The sequence below is a fragment of the Mauremys mutica genome, chromosome 12 (assembly GCF_020497125.1).
Source record: "Mauremys mutica isolate MM-2020 ecotype Southern chromosome 12, ASM2049712v1, whole genome shotgun sequence".
Classification (NCBI taxonomy): domain Eukaryota; kingdom Metazoa; phylum Chordata; order Testudines; family Geoemydidae; genus Mauremys; species Mauremys mutica.
Window position 1 is genome coordinate 55,984,814 of NC_059083.1, and position 23,435 is coordinate 56,008,248.

Genomic DNA, 23,435 nt, shown 5'->3' on the forward strand with positions numbered 1-23,435 from the left:
GCCCGCTGCAATCATCGCTGCACTTATGGCCATTGTCAACTCCTCGCACCTTATCGTCCACCTCTTCAACAGTCAGATGCTGAGAAATCGGGCGAGGAGGCTCCGGCAGCACGGTGAGGACATGAAGTCTCAGAGTGGCACAGACCTCTCAGAAAGCACGGTACGCCGCGCAATGGAGATCATGGTGGCAATGGGTCATGTTCATGCTATGGGACGGCGATTCTGGGCCCGGGAAACAAGCACAGACTGGTGGGACCGCATAGTGCTGCAGGTCTGGGATGAATCACAGTGGCTGCGAAACTTCAGGATGCGTAAGGGCACTTTCCTTGAACTGTGTGACTTGCTGTCCCCTGCCCTGAAGCGCAAGGACACCCGCATGCGAGCAGCCCTGAGTGTGCAGAAGCGAGTGGCCATAGCCCTCTGGAAACTTGCCACGCCAGACAGCTACCGGTCAGTAGCGAACCACTTTGGCGTGGGCAAATCTACCGTGGGGGTTGCTGTGATGCAAGTAGCCAACGCAATCGTTGAGCTACTGCTCTCAAAGTGACCCTGGGAAACGTCCAAATCATCATAGATGGCTTCGCCGCGATGGGATTCCCAAACTGCGGTGGGGCTATAGATGGGACTCACATCCCTATCCTGGGACTGGCCCACCAGGCCAGCCAGTATATTAACCAAAAGGGCTACTTTTCAATGGTGCTGCAAGCAGTGGTGGACCATAGAGGACGTTTTACTAACATCAACGTCGGGTGGCCAGGCAAGGTTCATGACGCACGTGTTTTCAGGAACTCTGGTCTGTTTAGACGCCTGCAGGAACGTAGTTTCTTCCCGGACCACAAAATAAGTGTTGGGGATGTGGAGATGCCTATAATGATCCTCGGGGACCCAGCCTACCCGCTAATGCCCTGGCTCATGAAGCCCTATACAGGCGCCTTGGACAGTGACAAGGAGCTCTTCAACTACCGGCTGAGCAAGTGCAGAATGGTGGTGGAGTGTGCTTTCAGACGTCTCAAGGGGAGATGGCGAAGCTTACTTACTCGCTCGGATCTCAGCGAAAGCAATATCCCCATTGTTATTGCTGCTTGCTGTGTGCTCCACAATCTCTGTGAGAGCAAGGGGGAGACCTTTATGGCGGGATGGGAGGTTGAGGCAAATCGCCTGGCTGCTGATTACGCTCAGCCAGACAGCCGTGCAATTAGAAGAGCCCAGCGGGAAGCGCTGTGCATCCGGGAGGCTTTGAAAGCTAGGTTCCTCAGGGAGCGGGGTAACCTGTGACTGTTCTGTTTCTTTACAGAGAAGCTGAACCTGCCCCTGCTTCAGTTACTGTTGACTTTCTTCTGCGGTGACATACCCCACTCACCACGTTTCCCCCTTCCAATACACGTTTAAAAATAAAGTTAATGGAATATTTTTAATTAGCAACGTTTTCTTTACTAATGAATTCGCGTTAAAGAGTTGAAACAGGGACGCAGACTGTGGTGGGTAGGGTGTGCAGTGATGTACAGACCGCTTCTACACTCGAGGAATGACAGGCTCCTGCCCCTAGAGCGGTCTGCACTGCCGAACTGGTTGTTTCAATGGAGACTGCCATCCCTCCTTTTCGGGACTCTGTGTGCGGGGGCTATGTGGCCTTGTGGCGGGGGAGGACTGGGAGCAGGACGTTTACAGGTGGGTGTGAAGGAAGGGGTGAGGGGTGCAGGCTCTGGGCTGGGGGTGGGGGCGTAGGAAGGGGTGAGGGGTGTGTGGGAAGGGGGAGGAGGTGTAGGGGGATGAGGGCTCTGGCTGGGGCTGAGGGTTTGGGGCATTGGAGAGGCTCAGGGCTATGGTGGAAGGGCAGGGTAAGGGCAGCCTGCCTTGCCATTTTTGTATGGCAGGCGCTAGGACCCTGGGGCACCAGACAGCATTTCTGCGGGGAGCCGCTCTACTGTCAGGTTGGTACGGAGCGTGGCGGGGCAGGGGGGAGACCCGTGGGGGCCAGGGCCCGATCCAGGCAGGAGCGGGGGAGAGACCCAGCTCCAAATATAGCTGGAGCAGGGCACCTTCCGCCTATGCACAGAACATGAAAAACACCTCCCAGACTGACCAGGGTGCCTAGTGACTGCACTATGTGTGTGTGACCTGCTGTAGATCCTGCCCCCGTGTATGTATCCAGGTAATGGTGACCGTCCTATGCAATTACCAAACCCCTCCCCCCACTTCACACAAAGTCTTCTGTAAAGAAACATGACGGAAACAGTAATGAACAGCAAACTATTTTTAATAATCAACTACACAGTGAGGGAATGAAACTGGGATTTGGGCTTGGGTGATCCAGGAAGGTAAGGACTTCTCAAAATTTAGCGAATGAGAGCTTTTTGGTACTTGAGCACTCTGCTGGGGTGGAGTGACAGTTTTCACGGCCCCTGGCGCACCTCCTTCTTGTTATTTTGGGTGAGGGGGGTATGGGACTTTGTGGCGGGGGAGGGCGGTTGCAGATACACTGCAGGGGGGCTCTGTCCTCCTGTCTGCGGTCCTGCAGAACATCCACAAGGCGCCTGAGCGTGTCCGTTTGCTCCCTCATTAGTCCAAGCAGCGTTTGAGTCGCCTGCTGGTCCTCCAGACGCCATCTGTCCTCCCGTTCGCTGTGTGAGCGCTGCTGCTGGGAGAGGTTCTCCCTCCACTGGCTCTGCTGGGCCGCCTCGTCTCGGGAGCAGCCCATAAGTTCTGCGAACATCTCGTTCCGTGTCTTTTTCTTGCGCCGCCTAATCTGCGCCAGCCTCTCTGAGGGGCATGCTGGAGCAGGTCGGGATACAGGTGCAGCTGTGTGATGGGAAAAAGGGATTGACTTCCTTATAAAGATACATTTCCGCAAAGAGGAAACATAGTCTAGTCAGTCTCGGTGAACAAGACCATGCACTCAGGGAAAGTTCGAATTTTCGGAATTCGCTTTCATTGCCTGGGGGATTGCACTGCAGACCAGACAAGTGGGGCGGGACAGCAGAATCCGTGGAGCAGCCAGGCATGGTAAGCCAAAGACTTTTGGCTGCTTAAAAGTCAATGTATACCACTGTCCTCTTGCTACAGGCAATCCTGAAAGCATAAACTCTGCCCCTGTTGCACCCCCTCGCGTCTGTTCCCTGTGAAAGATCCCTGTATAATGCCACTCTGCAGCCTCCACCACGTGGCTGTAAAGTGACGCTTATTGTTATGCAAAGGAACAGTGAAGCACTCCCAATACTAATAGTACACAAATTACTGTAATTAAATGCAGGAGTCTCCGAGCGAGATCACCCTGAGGAGGGTCACTGAGGCAGATAGAGAGTGCATGCTGCGTGAAAGCCAGCACAAACCAGGGGCCTATGCGGCCATGCTCGTGGAGGCAATGCTCCCGGAGTACCTGATGATAGCCTGGCGCGGAAAAGTGTGCTACCACGGAGCACCCAATAAGGCAGCTCTCCCCAGGAACCTCATGCGGAGGCTTTTCGATTACCTGCAGGAGAGCTTCTCGGAAATCTCCCAAGAGGATTTCTGTTCCATCCCCATATATATTGACCTTCTTTTCGCATAGTTAATATTCCTGTTCTGTTAGAAAAAATGTTTGCATGTTTAAAGCACTTACCGACTGATCCTTCCCCTGATTCAGGGTCCGGGGTAATGGCTGGGGAGGGTTGGTAGGGGATCTCAGTGAGGGTGATGAAGAGATCCTGGCTGTCGGGGAAATCAGCATTGTAAGCGCTGTCGACTGCCTCGTCCTCCTCATCTTCCCCGTCCGCGAACATCTCTGAGGAACAGTCCGTCGACAGTATCCCAAACTCAGAGTCCACGCACACTGGTGGGGCAGTGGTGGCAGACCCACCGAGAATGGCATGCAGTGCCTTGTAGAACCGGCATGTCTGGGGCTGGGCTCCGGAGCGTCCGTTTGCCGCTCTGATTTTTTGGTAGCCTTGTCTCAGCTCCTTGACTTTCACGCGGCACTGCGTTGTATCCCGGCTGTATCCTCTGAGTGCCATGGCTTTGGAGACCTTCTCGTAGGTCTTTGCATTCCGTTTGTTGGAGCGCAACTCCGAAAGCACAGACTCATCGCCCCACACAGCAATGAGATCCAAGACTTCCTGGTCAGTCCATGCTGGGGCCCTCTTTCTAGTCTGAGATTGCATGGACACCTCTGCTGGAGAGCTCTGCATCGCTGCCAGTGCTGCTGAGCTCACCACGACGTCCGCACAGGAAATGAGATTCAAACTGGCCAGACAGGAAAAGGAATTCAAATTTCCACGGGGCTTTTCCTGTGTGGCTGGTCAGAGCATCCAAGCTTGGACTGCTGTCAAGAGCGTCAACAGAGTGGTGCACTGTGGGATAGCTCCCGGAGCTACTAAGGTCAATTTGCATCCACATCTAGCCTAATTCGACATGGCCATGTCGAATTTAGCGCTACTCCCCTCGTCGGGGAGGAGTACAGAATTCGAACTAAAGAGCCCTCTATGTCGAATTAAATGGCTTCCTGGTGTGGACGGGTGCACGGTTAATTCGAATTAATGCTGCTAAATTCGAATTAAAGTCCTAGTGTGGACCAGGCCTCAGTCTTTGTCCGGCAGATCATATGGATGCAGTCACATGTGTGTTTGTTAGGCTGTTACACTACATGCCACTGGCAGCAGCACACAGCATATGTGTAGCTACATGCTTCAGTGAAAAGCTCACCACACCCACACTGCGATGTGTAGCTACATGTTAACGACAGGCTCTGGCATGGCTTGGGCAAGTAGAGATCTATGTAGTGTGTGTACTCGGGTACCCACTCACCTCATTCAGGTGTGACTTTACTCCACGTGTCTAACTAGCTACACAGCTATTTATAGCCATCTTCGGGGGCTATGTGAGTATGTACACTACACACTGTAGGAAGAAGGTGCACTTAAGACACATGCCTGGGTAGAACATCCTGTGTATCAGAAGGGGAACAGGTGAGCTACTCCATTTCCTTTACATTGTATTTACTTGTGAAGTGTGAAAGCACTTTTACAGGCTCCTTGCTGGTGCTGGAGGTAGCTGAGCTCCTGTGATCCCTGCTGGCCGGGGGAGTTGCATATGCAGAAAGACTTATTCAGTTGAATATAGACCCAGATTATAGTTATTAGTCAGACATGAGTCTGGTCCCTTTATTGTACAGTAATATACTGAAATTAAATTAGTAATAAGCTTCGTGGTATTTTGTTTTCTAGGTCAGTTCCAAACACAGATGATATGGAACAGTCAGGGCCGGCTCCAGAGCCCAGCGGGACAAGCACCCGCCTGGGGCGGCCCTTTCCCGGGAGGGCGGCAGGCTGGGCCGGCGGACCTGCCGCAGTCATGCCTGCGGGAGGTCCACCGGAGCCCCGGGAGCAGCGGACCTGCCGCAGGCACGACTGCGGACGGTTCGCTGGTCCCGCGGCTCGGCTGGACCTCCCGCAGGCATGACTGCGGCAGCTCAAGCGGAGCCGCCGGACCAGCGAACCGCCCGCAGCTGCGGGAGGTCCAGCCGAGCCGCGCGACCAGCGGACCCTCCGCAGTCATGCCCGCGGGAGGTCCGCTGCTCCCGCGGCTCGGGGGCGCCTCCCGGGCATGACTGCTTGGGGCGGCCAAATTTGTAGAGCCGCCCCTGGGAACAGTGCTGTATTTTCCTCAGTAAAATCCTGACATTGTGTTACAAACATCATGTTCTTAAAAGGCTGCGCAGATATCAGTAATTGCCAAGGAGTGGAAAACTTTTTTTAAAATGGAAAACATACAGATTAAGATGGCATTGCAAACAGTGAACACTTCATCTTTTATTCAAAGTTACATTAGCACAAAATTGTTACAGGTTCTATATAGATTGAGATTCAAATAGCTAGGCTCAAACAACTTTCATTAATCAAAGATTAACATGGTATAATACAGAAAGGAAAAATCAGTTTACCACCAACCCATTCTAAAAACAGCAGTGCAGCTGGTCAAACTCTCCCAAGATTTTGTTCATTCCCCCATCTATATTTATCCCTGAGTCAAAGATTGGTTATATGATTTACCACAGATACACTACTAAGATATAGGCAGTGACTGGTTACCCTTAGCTGCTATCCAGATAAAGTAGCAGTTAGCAATGAAAGAAATAAAGTACTAGTTAACAGCTCTGTTTTTGAGTGCTCAGTTTTACAGATTCCAGTTCAGTTCCATTCTTTATGTGGGGAGCCATCCCTGCAGAATCACCAATATATGTAACTATAATTTCACAGGTAATGATTTTTTTCAGATCACCTTTCTTCTGGCAGCAAAATATTTTATTACTGAAGCAAGGTTAACAGTGCCATGAAGCATCATGGGACGCTAGGTGAGTTGGGTCAACAAAACTGTTGGGATATGTAAGGGTTAAGTAGAGACCTGGGAAACCGCTAGTGTGCTGGTATGGCATTAGGGAGTAGAGTCACAGGCAGGCACCATTTCTTTGCTTGATAGCTAAGGGGGGAGGAATAGTTCAGTGGTTTAAGCATTGGCCTGCTAAACCCAGGGTTGTGAGTTCCCTCTTTGAGGGGCCATTTAGGGAACTGGGGAGTAAAAAAACAACTGTCTGGGGATTGGTCCTGCTTTGAGGAGGGGGTTGGATTAGATGACCTCCTAAGGTCCCTTCCAACCCTGATATTCTATGATAAGTGTCATCCCTTGCCCTCCCCTTCAGCTTATTGGGGATAGATAAATGTTGCAGCTGCATAAGGAATGTGGGGATCTAAAAGATACTCTTTGTGTAGAGCAGTATTATCTCCCCCTCCCTTCCTTCCCAAGCTATATAAATGAGCTCAGGGTCATGGCTCCTTCCTTCCTCCCCATGAACTGCTGATTAAGGGAACTTGTGGCAACAAATTACTGCAAAGAAATGTATTTTCAAGGTAAAGATGTGTGTATAATATGTGTAATGCGGTAATCAGTCAATGGGGGTGGGTATAATCATAGTGTGGGGGTTTCTATTACTTCATAGTATCAGAAGGGTAGCTGTGTTAGTCTGGATCTGTAAAAGCAGCAAAGAGTCCTGTGGCACCTTATAGACTAACAGACGTATTGGAGCATGAGCTTTTGTGGGTGAATACCCACTTCGTCGGATGCATCCAACGAAGTGGGTATTCACCCACGAAAGCTCATAAGGCGTTTTGGGGTGTTGTAGCGGACGTAGGCATTTACACACACACTTTTTATTTAAGTTAGTGCTGTAAGTAATCCAGTGCTTACTCAACAATCGGGTTGAGGGGAACAAGTACTGCAATAAAGAAGCCCGTCTACTCAATCTGCCTTTGGGTCAGCCTGCTCATTCTCTAACAAAAACTGAGCATCACTGCCATTTTAAATTTATGAACAAATTCTCATTCTTGTTTCTTTGTCAGAATTTTTAAAGAATGGATAAACCTCTCCTGAGAATGAACAGTCATTAAATGTGAACAATGGAGTCCTATCGGTTACATTGAAAAAGGTCACCTGCCTTTCTGGGAAACTAAGATAAACTCCAATTTTCTCGGTCTTTTCCTGCACCATGATTTGGGTCCATGGATGTGTTTTTGCCCAGTAATTGCTCCCACACAAACCCATAACCCAGAATCCCTCTGCAGTGGAGAAGGAAAGTTTCCCTTTTCTCTGTATGGATTTTCTGGCCACTCCCAGGTCCCAGTCAGTGCTTGTCCCGACATCCACCTCCCAGTAGTGCTTTCCAGAGGAGAATCCTTCAGAGCCCAGCACACAGACAGTCAAATCAAACCTCTCTGGATTTTGCAAAAGTCTTTGAGGTTGGGATTCATGGTTCACACTCTTCTCATCCCAAGAAATGGAGAGGTTGGGGTGGGCTGTTCTTTTATCAAAAGTGACGTTATCTGCAAAGAGAGATTGGGTGTTCAGAAACACTGGTCTAATGTCAGTCTTAGCTGGGATAAGGGGCTGTTTACAGGATGGGCTCCATCCTACACTCAGTTCTCGGGGGGGAGTTTGGCCTGCTTGAAGCCTGCTTGAGAATGTTTTTGTTGTATTGAAATATTTTAGAAACATGAGAGTTGTTTGAGATTCACTCTAAACTGAAAGCGATTCTGAATTATTTGGGTGGTGTTCACAAGGGGAAGACAGCAGGGCTGCCGGGGAGGGAGGCAAGTGGGGCAATTTGCCCCAGGCAATTTATCCGCAGGGGTCCCCATGAGAGTTTTTTGGGGCCCCTGAAGCAGGGTCCTTCACTCGCTCCAGGGGCCCCAGAAAACTCTCGCAGGCCCTGGGCCCCCAGAGCTTCTTCTGCTCCCGGTCTTTGGCAGCAATTCGGTGGTGGGGGATCCTTCCGCTCCAGGACCCACCACCAAAGTGCCAGGTCTTTGGCGGCAATTCGGTGGTGGGGGCCCCTTGCCACTGAAGACCCCAGGCCCCCTGAATCCTCTGGTTCACCCTGGAAGACAGACAAATAAGTCCAACATATAGTGGAGACTGGAATCCACAAAACCCTTGCTAAGCTGCTGCCTAGCCCTGCAGGCATATACATTCACTAGGCACCTAGGTTTTCACCATTCAAGTGCCCAGATTGCCAAAACTTTGGTAGCTGGGCCTGCACTCAGCCACCTGAGTCCTGACATTGCTGAGCAGCTTGGAACCTAATGCATGCTCAAGCCCCAGCAGAATTAAAAAACTAGGTGTTCTCCTGTCTAGCCTGCTTTTGGGGCATGATCCAGTAGATGTGAGACAGACATGATGGGTGAGGTAATATCTTTTATTGGACCAACTTCTGTTGGTGAGAGAGACAAGCTTTCCAGCTACACAGAGCTCTTCTTCTCACTAGCAGAAGTTGGTCCAATAGAAGATTGGGGATTGGTCCTGCTTTGAGCTGGGGGTTGGACTAGATGACCTCCTGGGGTCCCTTCCAACCCTGATAGTCTATTATTCTATGATTCTAAGATATTTCCTCACTCACCTTCTCTCTCTAATATCCTGGGACCAACACAACTAGAACACTCCTGTGTATACCAGTCAATGTGCTCAGATGAGGAGGTGCCATCCCTATATGTGCTTAAAGTTTAGCCCTTGCTTAAGTACCCTGAAAAACTGGGGCCAAGGAAAAAATGTTAATATCTAAACAGTGAATCTGATCATGGAGAAGAAAACTATTGCACCTATTATGTTGGACCTCTGTACTTCCATGGTGTGTTCATTATTGCACTACAAATGTTATAAAAGGACTTTCTTAGTACAGGGCTGGAGCACTCACAGGGAAAAGTGGGGGCCCTGTGCTCAGCAACTCCTCCCCCACCCTCCCAGAGCTTCTGGAGCACCTCAAATAACTGTTTGCGGCAGTCAAGCTCAGGGAGGGAGGGGGAAGAACAGGGATTGAGGGAGGGGTGCCCGGGGGAAGAGGCAGGGTGGCTGGGAGCACAGCCCTGCAACTGGCGGCAGGACCAGGAGCGCAGCCCCAGGCCAGTGGCAGGGACTGGGAGCGCAGCCACATGACTGCGGTGCTCTGGCCGCAGGGCTGTGCTCCTGGTCCCCGGCCATGGAACTCCGCAGCTGCCCTCCCTCTTCCCCCTAGCGCCCCGCCCCGGTCCCCACTCCATCAGAGCCGGCCCCTCTGCTGCCACCGTAGCGAAGCCAGCAGCAGCAGAGGGGCCATCATAGACCTCCCCTGGTCCAGCAAATTCCCTGGTTCAGGACTGGTCAGGTCCTGAGGATGCCAGACCAGCGAAGTACAACCTGTAATAAAAATGTTTTGTCTAGAGAAGCTAGAAGTGGGGATTGCAAATCAAGACTTCTAAGTTCTGTTCCCTTCTTTGACAGTGACTCATTGAGTGAACTTGTTCAAATATCTTAAGTTAGTCTCTATAAACTGTGTATAATACCTACTTCAGTGAGGGACACATGCAGCTGGATTAATATTTGCAAAGAGCTATGATGTGATCAAAAGAAAATGGGAATCAAGTGCAAATTACTGTCACCACTCTCATATATTCATATCTGCCATAAATCACCATCATTAAAGCTGTCTCACCTTCCCCTGAATGACCATCGCTAAGTATCATATTCAGTTTTCTCCACCAACACCATAATCAGCATCAATCTCAAATCAACACCACCACTGCCAGAGGTAACTTTTCACCACTTCTTCAATTCATCATTATCAAATGCCATCAAAATCCCACACATTTTACTCCTGGTTACCACTATACAGCATCATAACACCTATCATCAGTACTTTTACCCTGTACTTTTACCACCAGTACTTTTACCACAATCACCAGCATCACCTCATCTGTGTTTTTACCCTGCTCCAAATCCTGAGCCTCTCAGGGCTGATTCTGATCTCACAACAGTGTAAATAAGGGAAGACTCCACATAAATCCATGAAATTACACTTATCTGAAATTGTTGAGAGGTCAGAATCAGTTCCTGACATAAATGTGATTGTTGAACAAGTGAACACTGTGAAAACTTAGCAATGCTCTCAGGAGAACAGCATTTGATAGTATGTTTCCACTTTGATTGCTGTATTAACACAATGATTTCTGAATAATATGTTTTCTGTTACTTGTTTTATCACAAGCCCTTCTCCATCTGAAATCAGAGTGAGAAATAATGGACATTGAATTAAAAGGGGATCCATACTAAAGATTTCTCTCATTCTGGCAGCAGGATGCTCCAGACTGAGGAAGCATTAAAGGATTATTTAATTGTGCCGCAGAAAAAAATGTAGATATTAATATGCATGAAAATGACCCTAGAATGTACCCACAGGCACACATTGTACACCATACCTACCACTTCCTGAACTCCTATGATTAGAAACTGAGCAGGGGTATTACAGAGCACAAACCCTCCTTGCCAGACTGGCACCTCCTCCTGGTTGTTCTGGGGATTAGCTTGAAGCCAACATCCATGTCCACCATCTGCACACTGGCACTCGGTCTCTGCTCCTGCCTATGGCTCCTCTCTCAGCTCCCTGAACCACAGTGTCCTCTTTGCAACTCAGCCCCCCAACTGTGTCACCATCTGTGTTTTCCCCATCCAGGGAGTGGGGGGTGTATCTCTGTCCCACAGTCCAGCCACTTCCCAGTGGTGGTGACCCAGGCCTGCCTGCTACTCTGGGCCCCAGAGCAGGCACCTTGTAAGAAGCAGCAAATAGCTGCTCTTCTGTAACCTCTGTCAATGCTATTCTCTTTCCCTGGGCCACTTCCCATACCCCCAGCACCTTCTTTGCCCTCAGCTTAGGATGTTCAGCATCTTAGTCCCAGGAGCCAGACAGGAGATCCCTCTTTCTTTCCTGGTCCCTACTAGCCACTGCTCTGCCTAAAATGCTTAGTTCTCTCAGCCCTCCAGGGACACAGTCCTTACTCCCTGAGCTCATATCAGCAACTGACCTACTCTGCCCTGCAGCTCCATTTTATTTGAATCTGCTGGGCCCAGATTGGTCAGTCCTGCAACTCCTCCCTGATTGGCTGTGCATCATGCAGCCTCTCTGGGCTCATTTTCATAGCTCCTTCCAGGGCAGGGCATGATTAACCCCTTTGGTGCCATGACATTCCATGGATGTGAAATTGGTATGTGGTTAGAATTATGTCCTGATATAAATGTGATTTTTCCCAAGAAAGGACTGCGTACAAACTTAGCGTGGTTCTCATGATTTGTTCTCAGGATAACAGCAGGCTATGTATTGATTCTGGTTTTGTTGCTGTATTAACACAATGATTTCTTAATCCTGGAAGAAATGTGTATTTTGTACCTGTGTAAATGCAAGTCCTTCTCCAGTCTGAAATGAGATTGAAAAATAACAGACCTTGAATTAAAAGAAGCCCATACTAAAGATCTAGGATCATACTAAAGAAGTAGGATCTTCCAGACCGAGGAAGCATTAAAGGGTCATTTAATTGTACAGCAGAAAGAAGTGTAGATATTAATATACACAAAATTCTCCCTAAAATGTACACACAGACAGACATAGGACTCCATCCCTACACATGGGCTTTTCTGAGCTGCTATGATTAGAACCTGAGCAGGGTCTAGGTCTGCCTAAGAACTGCTTTGTCTTGCAACTCAAGCCAATGCCACATATCATCACGTAACCTGCTCATTTTGTGGTGTGGTATGTTACCAACTTTTTCTTCCATAAACCAAACTCCCTCATGCTTTCCCCTCATCTACATACACTGTGCCAAACCACTGGAGACTATAAGCACAATTTACACGCCACTTATATTATTTATTTTGGCAGTGTGGCTGTAGCATTACACCTCAAATGACATATGGACTAGAAATCAAAGCCATAAAATGACTTGACTGTTGCAGTACTCAGCATTGCAGCATCTTTTAAGCACCTAGCTCTCCGATGGAATTCAGAAGGCCTGGTCCCTGCTCCCTATTCACTGCATGGTGTAGCTTGTAATGAATACATTAATCTATTAATAGAGCTAGATATAAAAGACTAATATCTGATAGATGATGGTGTAGCGGGGTGGTCACCCTGCTCCAGTCAGAAAGGGGTTCAAAGCAGCTGAGGGAGGCTGGTTGGGTAGTCAGCCACAGGTGCGGCTGCACACAATTAGGGCACAGCTGGGGGAGCAGAGATGACTAGGCTGCCTGGGAGACCAAGCAAGGTACCTGAAGCAGAACAGGGCTGGGGAAGGGAAAGCAAAGCTGAGGAGCTCTGGCCTGGTGAATCCCCAGGCTGAGGCCTTGCTAAAGGCCAGGGGAGGTACTAGGGCTGCAAGGTGGCAGCTGGGGCTAGAAAGGCAGCAGGTCCTACCCCATTGCCAATGAGTGGCCATTACTGTAGTCTGCCCCAGTGAGCGGGGGCTAGATGATGACTGGCATTAGCCACTGAGGCAAGGTGGGTATAGGGGGTTAGGGTTCCCCTGGGAGAAACAGCACCCCAAGGTAAGGGTCCAGGAGGGACATGAGGCTAGAGGTCATGGAGACAACAGGGTAGGTAACAGAGGGTGAGGAACCAGCCCAGGGCCGTGAGAGCTAATTCCCCAAGGCAACCAGCAGGAGGTGCCACACCAGTGAGTCAGCGCTTTGCAACAGATGGGTAAAAATATAGCTTAAGGTTTAAAGCTGAAATGCAAGAAACCTACATGTTTAGGCCTATAAGCTCTTTAATTTAGCCAAATAAGGCCTTAGGGCTTAAGACAAGTTAGCTTTATAATATGGCTAATTTATGTGTGCTAACTTAATAAAAATCTGCTGAGCTTGTGTCTATATTTGTATGCTGTTTTGAAAAATAGTTACTGATTTTGGATAGTAATGTCTATAAGAGGCAGAAACTACAAGAGGGCTATTGGTGGCCAGGATGAAATGTTAGAGACTTCCTTAAGCTAACTGCATATTATGGTGATAAAGTGATGAAAGCATTGATAAGTTAAAAGATAAACTATCCAAATGGCCTATTAGGTGAAGAGTTCCTCAAAATATCAGGGTGCTCCCAAAGATGGATGTATATATTAATGAGCTTCAGTGGGTGTATGCATAACTTATAAATAGGGTCTGACAGAAGGCTGGAGGTCATCGCTCCCTGGAGGTCATTTTTTTCTTGACCCTCAACAAGAGCAAAAACCTCCACACTCCTTCAGGATTACATATGGGCATGTGAATAGGAAAGAATCGGAAATACTGGTACCAGACACTTTGTTGTTTCTAACCGTTATAATTTATGTGTCAGTCGTATTAACATGGGTTCCCTATGAGAGAAGATTTTTAACAAAGGCACAGATGATGAAATATCATCATTTTTTTTCTCTCATGCACCTCTAGTTTCCAACAATGATACTAACCCACAGGGTGGAGAGATAGGGGCCTAATAAGGGGCTCTACAAAAGCCAGCACCCTAGAGAGGGTGGCACCTAATTTAGCCAATGGGAGATGCTAAGCCCTGGGAATTCAGCATCTATGTCTGGTCTGTAGGGTGGGGCCTTTCTCTACGTGGGATTCTCAGCCATGAACTATCTCCTGGAGTCAGGTGCCTAAGCTTTATCTTACAAGAAAAACAGCAATGTGCCTAATTCCACACAAAATGGCTGGGGAGAAGGACAACCTCCTTTTTAATCTTTAGCCTGGTAGTTACAGCACTCACCCAGGATGCAGAAGTTCCAGTTCTCACCCTCTGCCTGAGGTGGAGCTGGGATTTGAACTTTGGTTGCCCACCACCCACCTGAGTACCGTAATCACTGGGCTGAAGGTTATAAGGGAGTTCCAGAACTATGGCTGAAGAATACTGAAAGAAGCTCATGGTTGGGATGGGGAAGAAGAGTGATGAAAGGCTCTGTTTGCATCCTATGCACTGTGCAGAATGCAGCAGCCTGAAGGTTGCTCTAAACTGTTCAGGTTACCAACAGATCTGTGGTTGTTGCTGAAGGGAGATGTGGCAGGAAAGAGTGTGGATGCTGAGCTATGCCCTAACATTTGCACTAGGCCAGCAGTAGGGTAAAATAGTAGCTATATGTAATACAATGATTCCCCAGTGAAAGGAGAACCCCCTAGTGCTCCCATCTGTGTGTGTGTGTGTGTGTTTTGTTTTTTTAAAGAAGTTTGTGTACTGAGAGCAACATGAAGGAACTGCAGTGTGGCTGAGATTCTGACACAAAATATATATTTTTAAGTTCAAAGAACTACTGTCCCCCATTAGCGTACAATAGTTAAATTAGATATAATTTTCCTCTTCTCAAAATGATTTTCCCAATTAACACGCACTGGATCATGAAAAAATTACATCATGAGAAAATTATCACTGTGGAAAACATATGCTAGCCCCCCTGGATACTCTCAAAGATAAAATTATCAGAAGGGGAGTCACAATATTATTAAATGTCTATTTTGTACAGTGATAGTTAAAATCAGACTTCAATTTTAGACTGGAGAGAAAAGAAGTATAAATACACCTCTACCCCGATATAACATGACCCGATATAACACAAATTTGGATATAACATGGTAAAGCAGTGCTCCGGGAGGCGCGGCTGCGCACTCAGGTGGATCAAAGCAAGTTCGATATAACATGGTTTCACCTATAACCCAGTAAGATTTTTTGGCTCCCAAGGACAGCGTTACATCGGGGTAGAGGTGTATTCTGGGGTAACCAAACAACATCTTGTGGGAGAAAGTCATCACAGGTCTTTTATGGTGTTTAAAAGAAAGTGGCTGGCTAATGAAAGAATGCAAAGAAGAAATGTTTTCAGTTAAGAACATTCTTCTTAAGGACAGTAGCAGCTTAGAAAACAAAGAGAACATACCTTGTGCTGTCTGGAGATTGTCTGCAAAAAATAGTGTGATTTCAATTAGAAATTGGGTGAACAGGTATTACCTTACCTCACTCAAGGAGCTGTCCCTGCAGACATCCCCAATCATCATCTGCCAGTTTTCTCATTCATCCCCTTTTTTATACACCACACCTGATCCATCATCCAAATTTGCTAACTCTGAATCTTGCATTCCATAACTAAATCAAACAAAGGCCTTGTGCTTTACGAAAACCAGAGACGCAGCTCACACCCCACTGACTCCTCTTTACATATGCCCCTTTCCCAGCCACCAATCACCACAGACAGCTTATTGATAAGCCTTGAACCCTCAATCTCTTCAAAGAACGATAGTGATACCCGCAATTTAAAGTAATTCATTCTGAATCTGATTAACACTAAACTAAAATTTTCAAAGCAAATCTCCTTTCCTGTTTCTCAAGCTTGTCAGGAAAAAAGCACAGAAATGAAATTTGGGTTAAAAGAATACTAGTCTTTCGATATGCACTGAAGCATCCTAATTTAAAGTAATGGACAGCATTCCTGCACTGCCGTGCCTCCTTTGTGACTTTCACTGTAGGTCTACACAGCAGTGGAGAGGTGTGATCCCCAGCTTGGGTGGATGTACATGCAACCGCTCTGTTTGATCTTGTCCCTGAACGTAGTGGTGTGGCCACAGTGGCCCAGGCAGTGGCTTGGGCTAGCTGCCCAATTACATACCCAGGGGCCATATAACAGGAGGTTCCAGTCACAAAATATATATTCCAATCTCAAAGCCCCAAAACTTCAGTTAGGAGTAGGAAGGAGGAGATTCCGATATAAGGATTTAGTGTAGGTAATTATAGAGATAGGGGGCATCAAAGAAATTCAGCTATAGCTTCACGTTTCAAACCTTACAGCTGTCTGTGGAGCATTTCCATCTAGTGTCATTAACTGAGGTACACTGGAGGAAGCTGCAGACAATCCTCTGTGAGTTAGACTATCAAATGTGGTTATAAGGCCTCTGCTTCAGAACCATTTCTTAAAATTAAATAAACCCACAATTTATTACACAGGCTGTAACCTTGTATTTTTACAGAAGAATGAGAAGAAATGGTCTATGAGATACTTCAATAACACGCTGATACAGGTTCACTCAACCTGTAATACTTCAGACAGTGTAATAGCAGGCAGAACGTGCTTTTGTGTATGACTGATGACCTCCTTCTAGCCATGGATAAACTCCTGAATGCACTTTTAAAATCTATCAACAGCATTTGATAGGAACCCAGGGACTGCCTGACTGGATCAGCCCAGGGGTCCATCCTGTGATGATTTAGAGGAAGGTGTAAGAAAGAAACCCTGGAGGAGGCAGATGTGGAATAAACATGCACACAAGGGAATTTTCTTTCCAGCTTTGCCAGTGAGCAGTCAGCTTTTGCCATGAAGTAAGAATACACTGTGTACACTTTTATCCTATCTAATGTAACTGTGGGTATACATGTTGATCAGTGGTTCTGAAACTTTTTCATAGTGAAGGCACATCTTCATGGAGATACTGTCTCATGGACACTTTTCCTCAATAGCCATCCCTCCGTGTGACAATCACAGTTATTGCTTACTTGGAAAACTAATTTGAGGGATATAATTTAATATATTTTTAGCTGTTTTCAATGGAATTCAGCAGATGGAAAGAAAGAGGAGACTCAGAATCATGTGGCCAGTCCAACAGCTAGTGCTCCAAGGACCACTGTTTGAAAAATATTATTATCCCTGTGAGTATATAATCCTTTCCTAGAAATCAATTCAGCTTTTCCCCTCAATGGTGTTTTGTGGCAGTGAGTTCTGGACTCAGTTTAGCCAGAGGATCCATTTGTTTTGTAGATGGCCTGAGCATTCCTCATTGTTGCAGGGAGAGCTGCAGTGTGCAACATTAAAGTGATCTACAACAGGCAGAGTTGTGGAGTCCCCTGTGTAGTGTCCCTGCTGCCTCATGCAGGAGAACTGCAGTAGTTCTTCAACTTTATGGGCCTGTTGTTCCTGCATAAGTTAGATAACAGCAGAGAGGTCTGATTCACAATACACTGGGTTTCTGCTTATCAAACTTTCTATTTTCCAGGCCTGAGGTTACGTAGTTGCAGCAATATCCAGCGTTAGGGCAGAATCTCTAATATGTGAGTTGTCCCAGTGGTAGTGCAACAGCCTAGTCATCAGGGGTGGCTCTAGCCATTTCGCCACCCCAAGTACGGCGGCACGCCACGGGGGGCACTCTGCCGGTCGCCGGTCCCGCAGCTCCGGTGGACCTCCCGCAGGCGTGCCTGCGGATGCTCCACCGAAGCCGCGGGACCAGCGGACCCTCCGCAGGCACGTCTGCGGGAGGTCCACCGGAGCCTCCTGCCGCCCTCCCGGCGACCAGCAGAGTGCCCCCCACGGCATGCCGCCCCAAGCACGTGCTTGGCGTGCTGGGGCCTGGAGCCACCTCTGCTAGTCATATGACTATAGAAAAGAAAACTCTGGGCCACACTTTCTTGTAAGTCTTTGTTCTGCAGGTGTACATCTAAAGAAAGGATGCATATTGCTGTTCCACTAAGGAGTAGTTCTGCAAAACTTTGGTTTTGTTTGTGTCTTTCTTTGCATAGTTAGGATAATAATACTTGTCCAATTATATCAAGGGAGGGCTGTGCAGATTAATTACTTAATGTCTGTACATGCTTTGTACATATAAAGCCCCATAAAAATGTTAAATATTTTTATTAGACGTTTCAAAGAGCCCATATATATGAACTACCTGAAAACCCATTCTGATGTTGTCACACAGGAGTAATTCAACACGTGAGAACTTCAAAACTGGATGGAAACAGACTGTGATCTCAGTGATGATTGAACCTGGTGATATTCTGAACAAAAAGAGCTCTCTCGGCCATACTTGTAGCTGTTTCCATCATGTCACACTGACTCAACAGATATTCTAGGCTTCAGAGGGACATGCAGGCAAAATGACAAATCTGGAATTCTCTTATAGAGGAAAAATATAATAGAAATTATTCTTCTAAAAAAATAAATAAAAGACACTCCTTCCTACCCCTTGCCAAGTATTTGATCCATTATGGTCTTCCAGAAACCCTACTGGTTTTAGCTTCCCTAACTTTACAAGATTTAGCTGAAGCAGCAAAGAATCCTGTGGCACCTTATAGACTAACAGACGTTTTGCAGCATGAGCTTTCGTGGGTGAATACCCACTTCTTCGGATGCAAGCGGGTATTCCACTGCTTGCATCCGAAGAAGTGGGTATTCACCCACGAAAGCTCATGCTGCAAAACGTCTGTTAGTCTATAAGGTGCCACAGGATTCTTTGCTGCTTCTACAGAACCAGACTAACACAGCTACCCCTCTGAAGATTTAGCTGTATTCCCTAAATAAAATATAGGGAATTTTGCTAAAACCAGAATGTTTTTTTTTAAAATGCACTCACTGTAATCACAGGAGGGGAGGAGTTCAGGATGGAAATTATAATATCTCTGTTTTCTATAGTTTAAGTGTGAATCTGATGAAAAATCAGCACAGACTCACTGCTGCCCTCCCTGACAGTCTTTGAAAAGGAAAGCAAAGATTGAAATATACAAACATTTATTCTGGAAAACTAAATAAATTAAAGATGAAATCCTGCTCTTCCTTCTCATGATACAGCTGGCAAAAAAAATCCAACTAAAATGGCATTTTCATTTAAAAGATTTTTTTTTTCAGGAAAATATAAGTTTTGATTTATTGACAGGCAATTTGGAAAGAAAATGAAAATATTCTTTAAGGTTGGAATGAAATGTTTTGTTCTGATTTTTTTTTAAGAGGACTTTTCAACCAACTCTAGTGAGTCGTCATGTGAATAAAGTGAGCAAAATGGACTCAAAGCACTCAGTGCAGTGATGTTTGGAATACCCATCTCTCGCACTGAACTCAGAGGGAGCTGAGGACACATAGGATGTCAGGAGATGGAGCCTTAACATGTATCTTCTTTGTACTGAGGTTTGTGACTTGTCAGACACATTCTAATAAAAGATAAAGACTGAACACATTTGCTTGTGCTTCTTCCTAACCAGGGGTTCAATTGTACCTTTTAGACACAGCCTACGGTAAGGAGTGGAGCCAAGCCACATTACCCCAGAGCAATCCCTAGAAGTCATTGGATGCCTCCAGAAATGCCTATGCTTGAACGGATCTGGAGTTGGGGTTAGGCCAGAGCACAGGGACTGGAACAGGCACAAGTGCACTTTGGAAACTCTGGGCCTGACCCTGCAGGAATCAGAACCATTACAGGGACAAACATGAAGGCATTCTGCAAAGACTAGTAAGGAGATCTGTTTCTTATTCAGCGTACATAATAAAGCTGCACCAGCATCATTGTATAAAGCAGGCCTACCCACTGAAGAGCAAAGTCAATATCCCTCTGATTTTAGAGCTGTTCTCAGATTTTCAGAAGCAATAGTCACTTACCATTTTCCTCCAGGAGTGGTGCTGCAAAAATAAGCAAATGTCTAATCAGATTAAATCATCAAGAAATAATGTTACAAAATTATCTGATAGAAAAGCATTGAGAAATACAAAATCAGGTCTCTCACCATCTGGAAATGACCAAATTTATTAGGGGCAATTAAATATCATATAAGTTAGAAGCAGCAAAGAGTCCTGTGGCACCTTATAGACTAACAGACGTATTGGAGCATGAGCTTTCATGGGTGAATACTCACTTCGTTGGATGCATGAGTGGGTATTCACCCACAAAAGCTCATGCTCCAATACGTCTGTTAGTCTATAAGGTGCCACAGACTCTTTGCTGCTTTTACAGATCCAGACTAACACTTGACATAAAAGTGTTTTATGATACTTGACATAAAAGTTAGAGGGAGATTTTCAAAGGCAGAAAGGGGTAACTCCCACAGAAAGTCATTGGAAGTTGGATGCCTAACTCCTATTTATCCCCTTTAAAATATCAACCCTACTATGTCATGTTATGTTAAAGTCTATACACAAACAACGTCAGGCTTTAAAACTGTGCTTCACTCACAAAGCCAACTCAGGCCCTTAAGTTTAGGTAGTACACCGGACCCTCGCTAGAACGCGTCTATATAGCGCGAATTCGCATATAACACGGTCGCGGCCATGGATCCCAAATTTAATTACTTTAATTGCAATTCATTTTAATGTGGTTCCCGCGTTTACGTGGTACCGCACATGGATCCCAAATCCCATGTTCTAGCGAGGGTCCAGTGTAATTTGAATTACCTTGAAGAGTGTGAACTTTGTTACTTCAACATGGAGCAATGCTGAGACTGGCACAGGGATAGAAGGATGTAAACTTGCCCATACTCCCACCTAGGTCAGGAGGCTTGGTCAGTTCCTGATGCACGTTAGAGCAGGCTTGAGGGCTACTCTAACTAGTACACTGACTGTAACAGCTCCTATGCATGGTTGCACTATACCCCAGCCATGGCCCCAGCTGCCCTGGAGCAGCATAGCTCCTGTGCTGGGTCTCCTGAAGGGTGCTCAGAGTCAGCTACACCACACTGTATCTGTCACAGAGGCCCCCACAGCAGCATATTCCTTTACAGTTCTTTGTATCAGGTGGCTGAACTGCAATTAGGACATTTCCCAGGGACGGTTTCTGAATCCAGCCCTAGGGTGTAGGCTTTTGGTACTGAGGCCAAAAAGGGTCAGCGGTAAAAGGCTTCTTGTGCCATCCCTTCACGCTCATGATAGGGTCTGGGGAAATTAGGACCCTAAATAGGCAGGCTTTATAGAAAGAACCTACTCAAGGGTTATGAGTGACTCATAGATTTTAGGTCAGAAGGGACCATTGCAATCATTTAGTCTGACCTCTTGCACATTGCAGGCCACAGAACCTCACCCACCCACTCCTGTAGTTGCCCCATAACCTTTGGCTGAGTTACCGAAGTCCTCAAATCTTGATTTAAAGACTTCAAGTAACAGAGAATCCCCCCTTTATTCTAATTTAAACCAGCAAGTGACCCGTACCCCATGCTACAGAGGAAGGTGAAAAAGTCCCAGGGTCTTTGCCATGGCACCTGGGGGGAAATTCCTTCCTGACCCTACGTATAGGGATTAGTTATACACTGAGCATGTGAGTGAGACTCATCAGCCAGACACCCAGGAAAGAAATCTCTGCAGTAATTAAGAGCCTTCCCCATCTAGTGTCTAGCTGTGGGAGATATTTGCAGTCCTGGATGGGCTCCATGCCATTGTAAGCAATCTCATCACACCATCTCCTCCATCAATTTATCAAACTCAGTCTTGAAACCACTTAGGCTTCTTGTCTCCACTGCTCCCCTTGGAAGGCTGTTTCAAAACTTCACTCCTCTGATGGTTAGAAACCTTCATCTAATTTCAAATCTAAACTTGATGATGGTCAGTTTATATCTGGATGGATCTAGACTGTTCTCAGTGGTACCTGATGACAGAACAAGGAGTAATGGTCTCAAGTCGCAGTGGGGGAGGTTTCGGTTGGATATTAGGAAAAACGTTTTCACTAGGAGGGTGGTGAAGCACTGGAATGGGTTACCTAGGGAGGTGGCGGAATCTTCTTCCTTAGAGGTTTTTAAGGTCAGGCTTGACAAAGCCCTGGCTGGGATGATTTAGTTGGGAATTGGTCCTGCTTTGAGCAGGGGGTTGGACTAGATGACCTCCTGAGGTCCCTTCCAACCCTGAGATTCTATGATTCTATTATCTATTTTTTCTTGAGCCAACATCAACACTTATCTTAAATAACTCCTCCCCCTCCCTGGTGTTTACCCATCTAATATATTTAAAGAGAGCAATCATATCTCCCCTCAGCCTTTGTTTGATTAGGGTAAATAAAGCAAGCTCCTTAAGTCTCCTCTTGTTAGGTAGGTTCTCCATTGCTCTGATCATCCTAATAGTCCTCTGAACCTGTTCCAGTGTGAATTCATCTTAAACATGGGAGACCAGAACTGCACACAGTATTCCAGCTGAGGGCTCATCAGTGCCTTGTATAAGGATAATAACATTTCCCTATCTCTACTGGAAATACCTCACCTGATGCATCCTAGGACTTCATTCGTCTTTTCCACAGCTGCATCACATTTGTGGCTCATAGCCAACCTGTGATTCATGACTTTGTGGATTAGTTGCTACTGTTCTGGAAGAGTTTAGGATGTGGCTAGAAAGTTCAAAGAGTTACCCTTCAGATAATGATGTAGTTCTTTGAATTAGAGCTGGTTGAAAAATGGATTTTCCATTCCTTGAATGTTTTCAAGGGTTTGAAATTTTTCCCACATCAAAAAGGGAAGAAAAGTCAAAAATCTCAAAAATATTCACATATCAAAAAACCAAGCCAAAACAACTTCAGCTCAGATCAATTGACATTTTGTTTCAATAATTTTGAAACATTTCATTTCAATTTTGACTTTTTAAACCTTTTTAGTGTATTTCTATTTTGCCCTGCCCCCCAAGGTTTTTTCTCAAATGATGCCCCATCACGGACCCTCTAGCCACTATTTCTGCCAATGGACCTGCATAAAACAGCCTAAGATCTAACTCCCAGCACTTGACTCATGCATAATTTCTAGTGGGATCCTCAAGCAGGTAGGCAATCTCAGAGGTTGCCCAAGAGCACACATTCCAGATCAGGGCCCTGGAGGAAGTCACTGGAGACTGAAACACTGGGACCAGCACCCCCTGGGGGAGCCACCGAGGACTGCACCACTGGGACCAATCCCCCTCGAGGGAGCCACCAGGGACTGCACTGTAGGGACTAGCGCCCTCTGGGGGAGCCACTAGTAACTGCAACACTGGGGTAGTTAGTGCGCTGACCCAAGATGCAGGAGATAAGGGTTTATTTCCACACTTTGCCTGATTTGAGCAGGGACTTGAACACACATCTTACTCCTGCCAGGTAAGTGCCAGAACCACTTGGCTATAGGGTGTTCTGTGACAGGCTTTTTCTCACAATCTCCCTTGTGGGAGCTGTTTGACTTCACAGGAAATATTTCAATAGTCATTGCAAGGAGCAGAGAGCGTGACTGTCGAGCCCAGTGGCTGGGACAGTCACCTGGGTGATGGGAGATCCAGTTTCCAGTCCTTGCTCCAATGACTATGTAACTTAGACAAAAGGGAACAGCTTCAATAGGAGACAGTTCTCTGGCAGAACACCCTAGAGCACAGTGTTTAGGGGAGGTAGGAAAGCTGGCTTCAAATCCTGGA

The 23,435-nt window shown here is 46.7% G+C and overlaps 1 protein-coding gene across 1 annotated transcript in view; it reads right to left on the bottom strand.

Moving 5' to 3' along the window:
* Positions 1-7,143: 7,143 nt before the first annotated feature.
* The window catches only part of LOC123345434 (butyrophilin subfamily 1 member A1-like), a 37,936-nt gene continuing 21,644 nt past the window's right edge, over positions 7,144-23,435 (bottom strand). Inside the window, exons 7-10 of the mRNA XM_044982315.1 lie at positions 19,692-19,712; positions 15,219-15,239; positions 11,717-11,743; positions 7,144-7,847 (exon numbers count right to left, since the gene is read on the bottom strand). Coding sequence (XP_044838250.1) covers positions 7,333-7,847; positions 11,717-11,743; positions 15,219-15,239; positions 19,692-19,712 — 584 coding nt within the window. The 3' untranslated portion in view covers positions 7,144-7,332. The remainder of the gene's footprint in view (positions 7,848-11,716; positions 11,744-15,218; positions 15,240-19,691; positions 19,713-23,435) is intronic.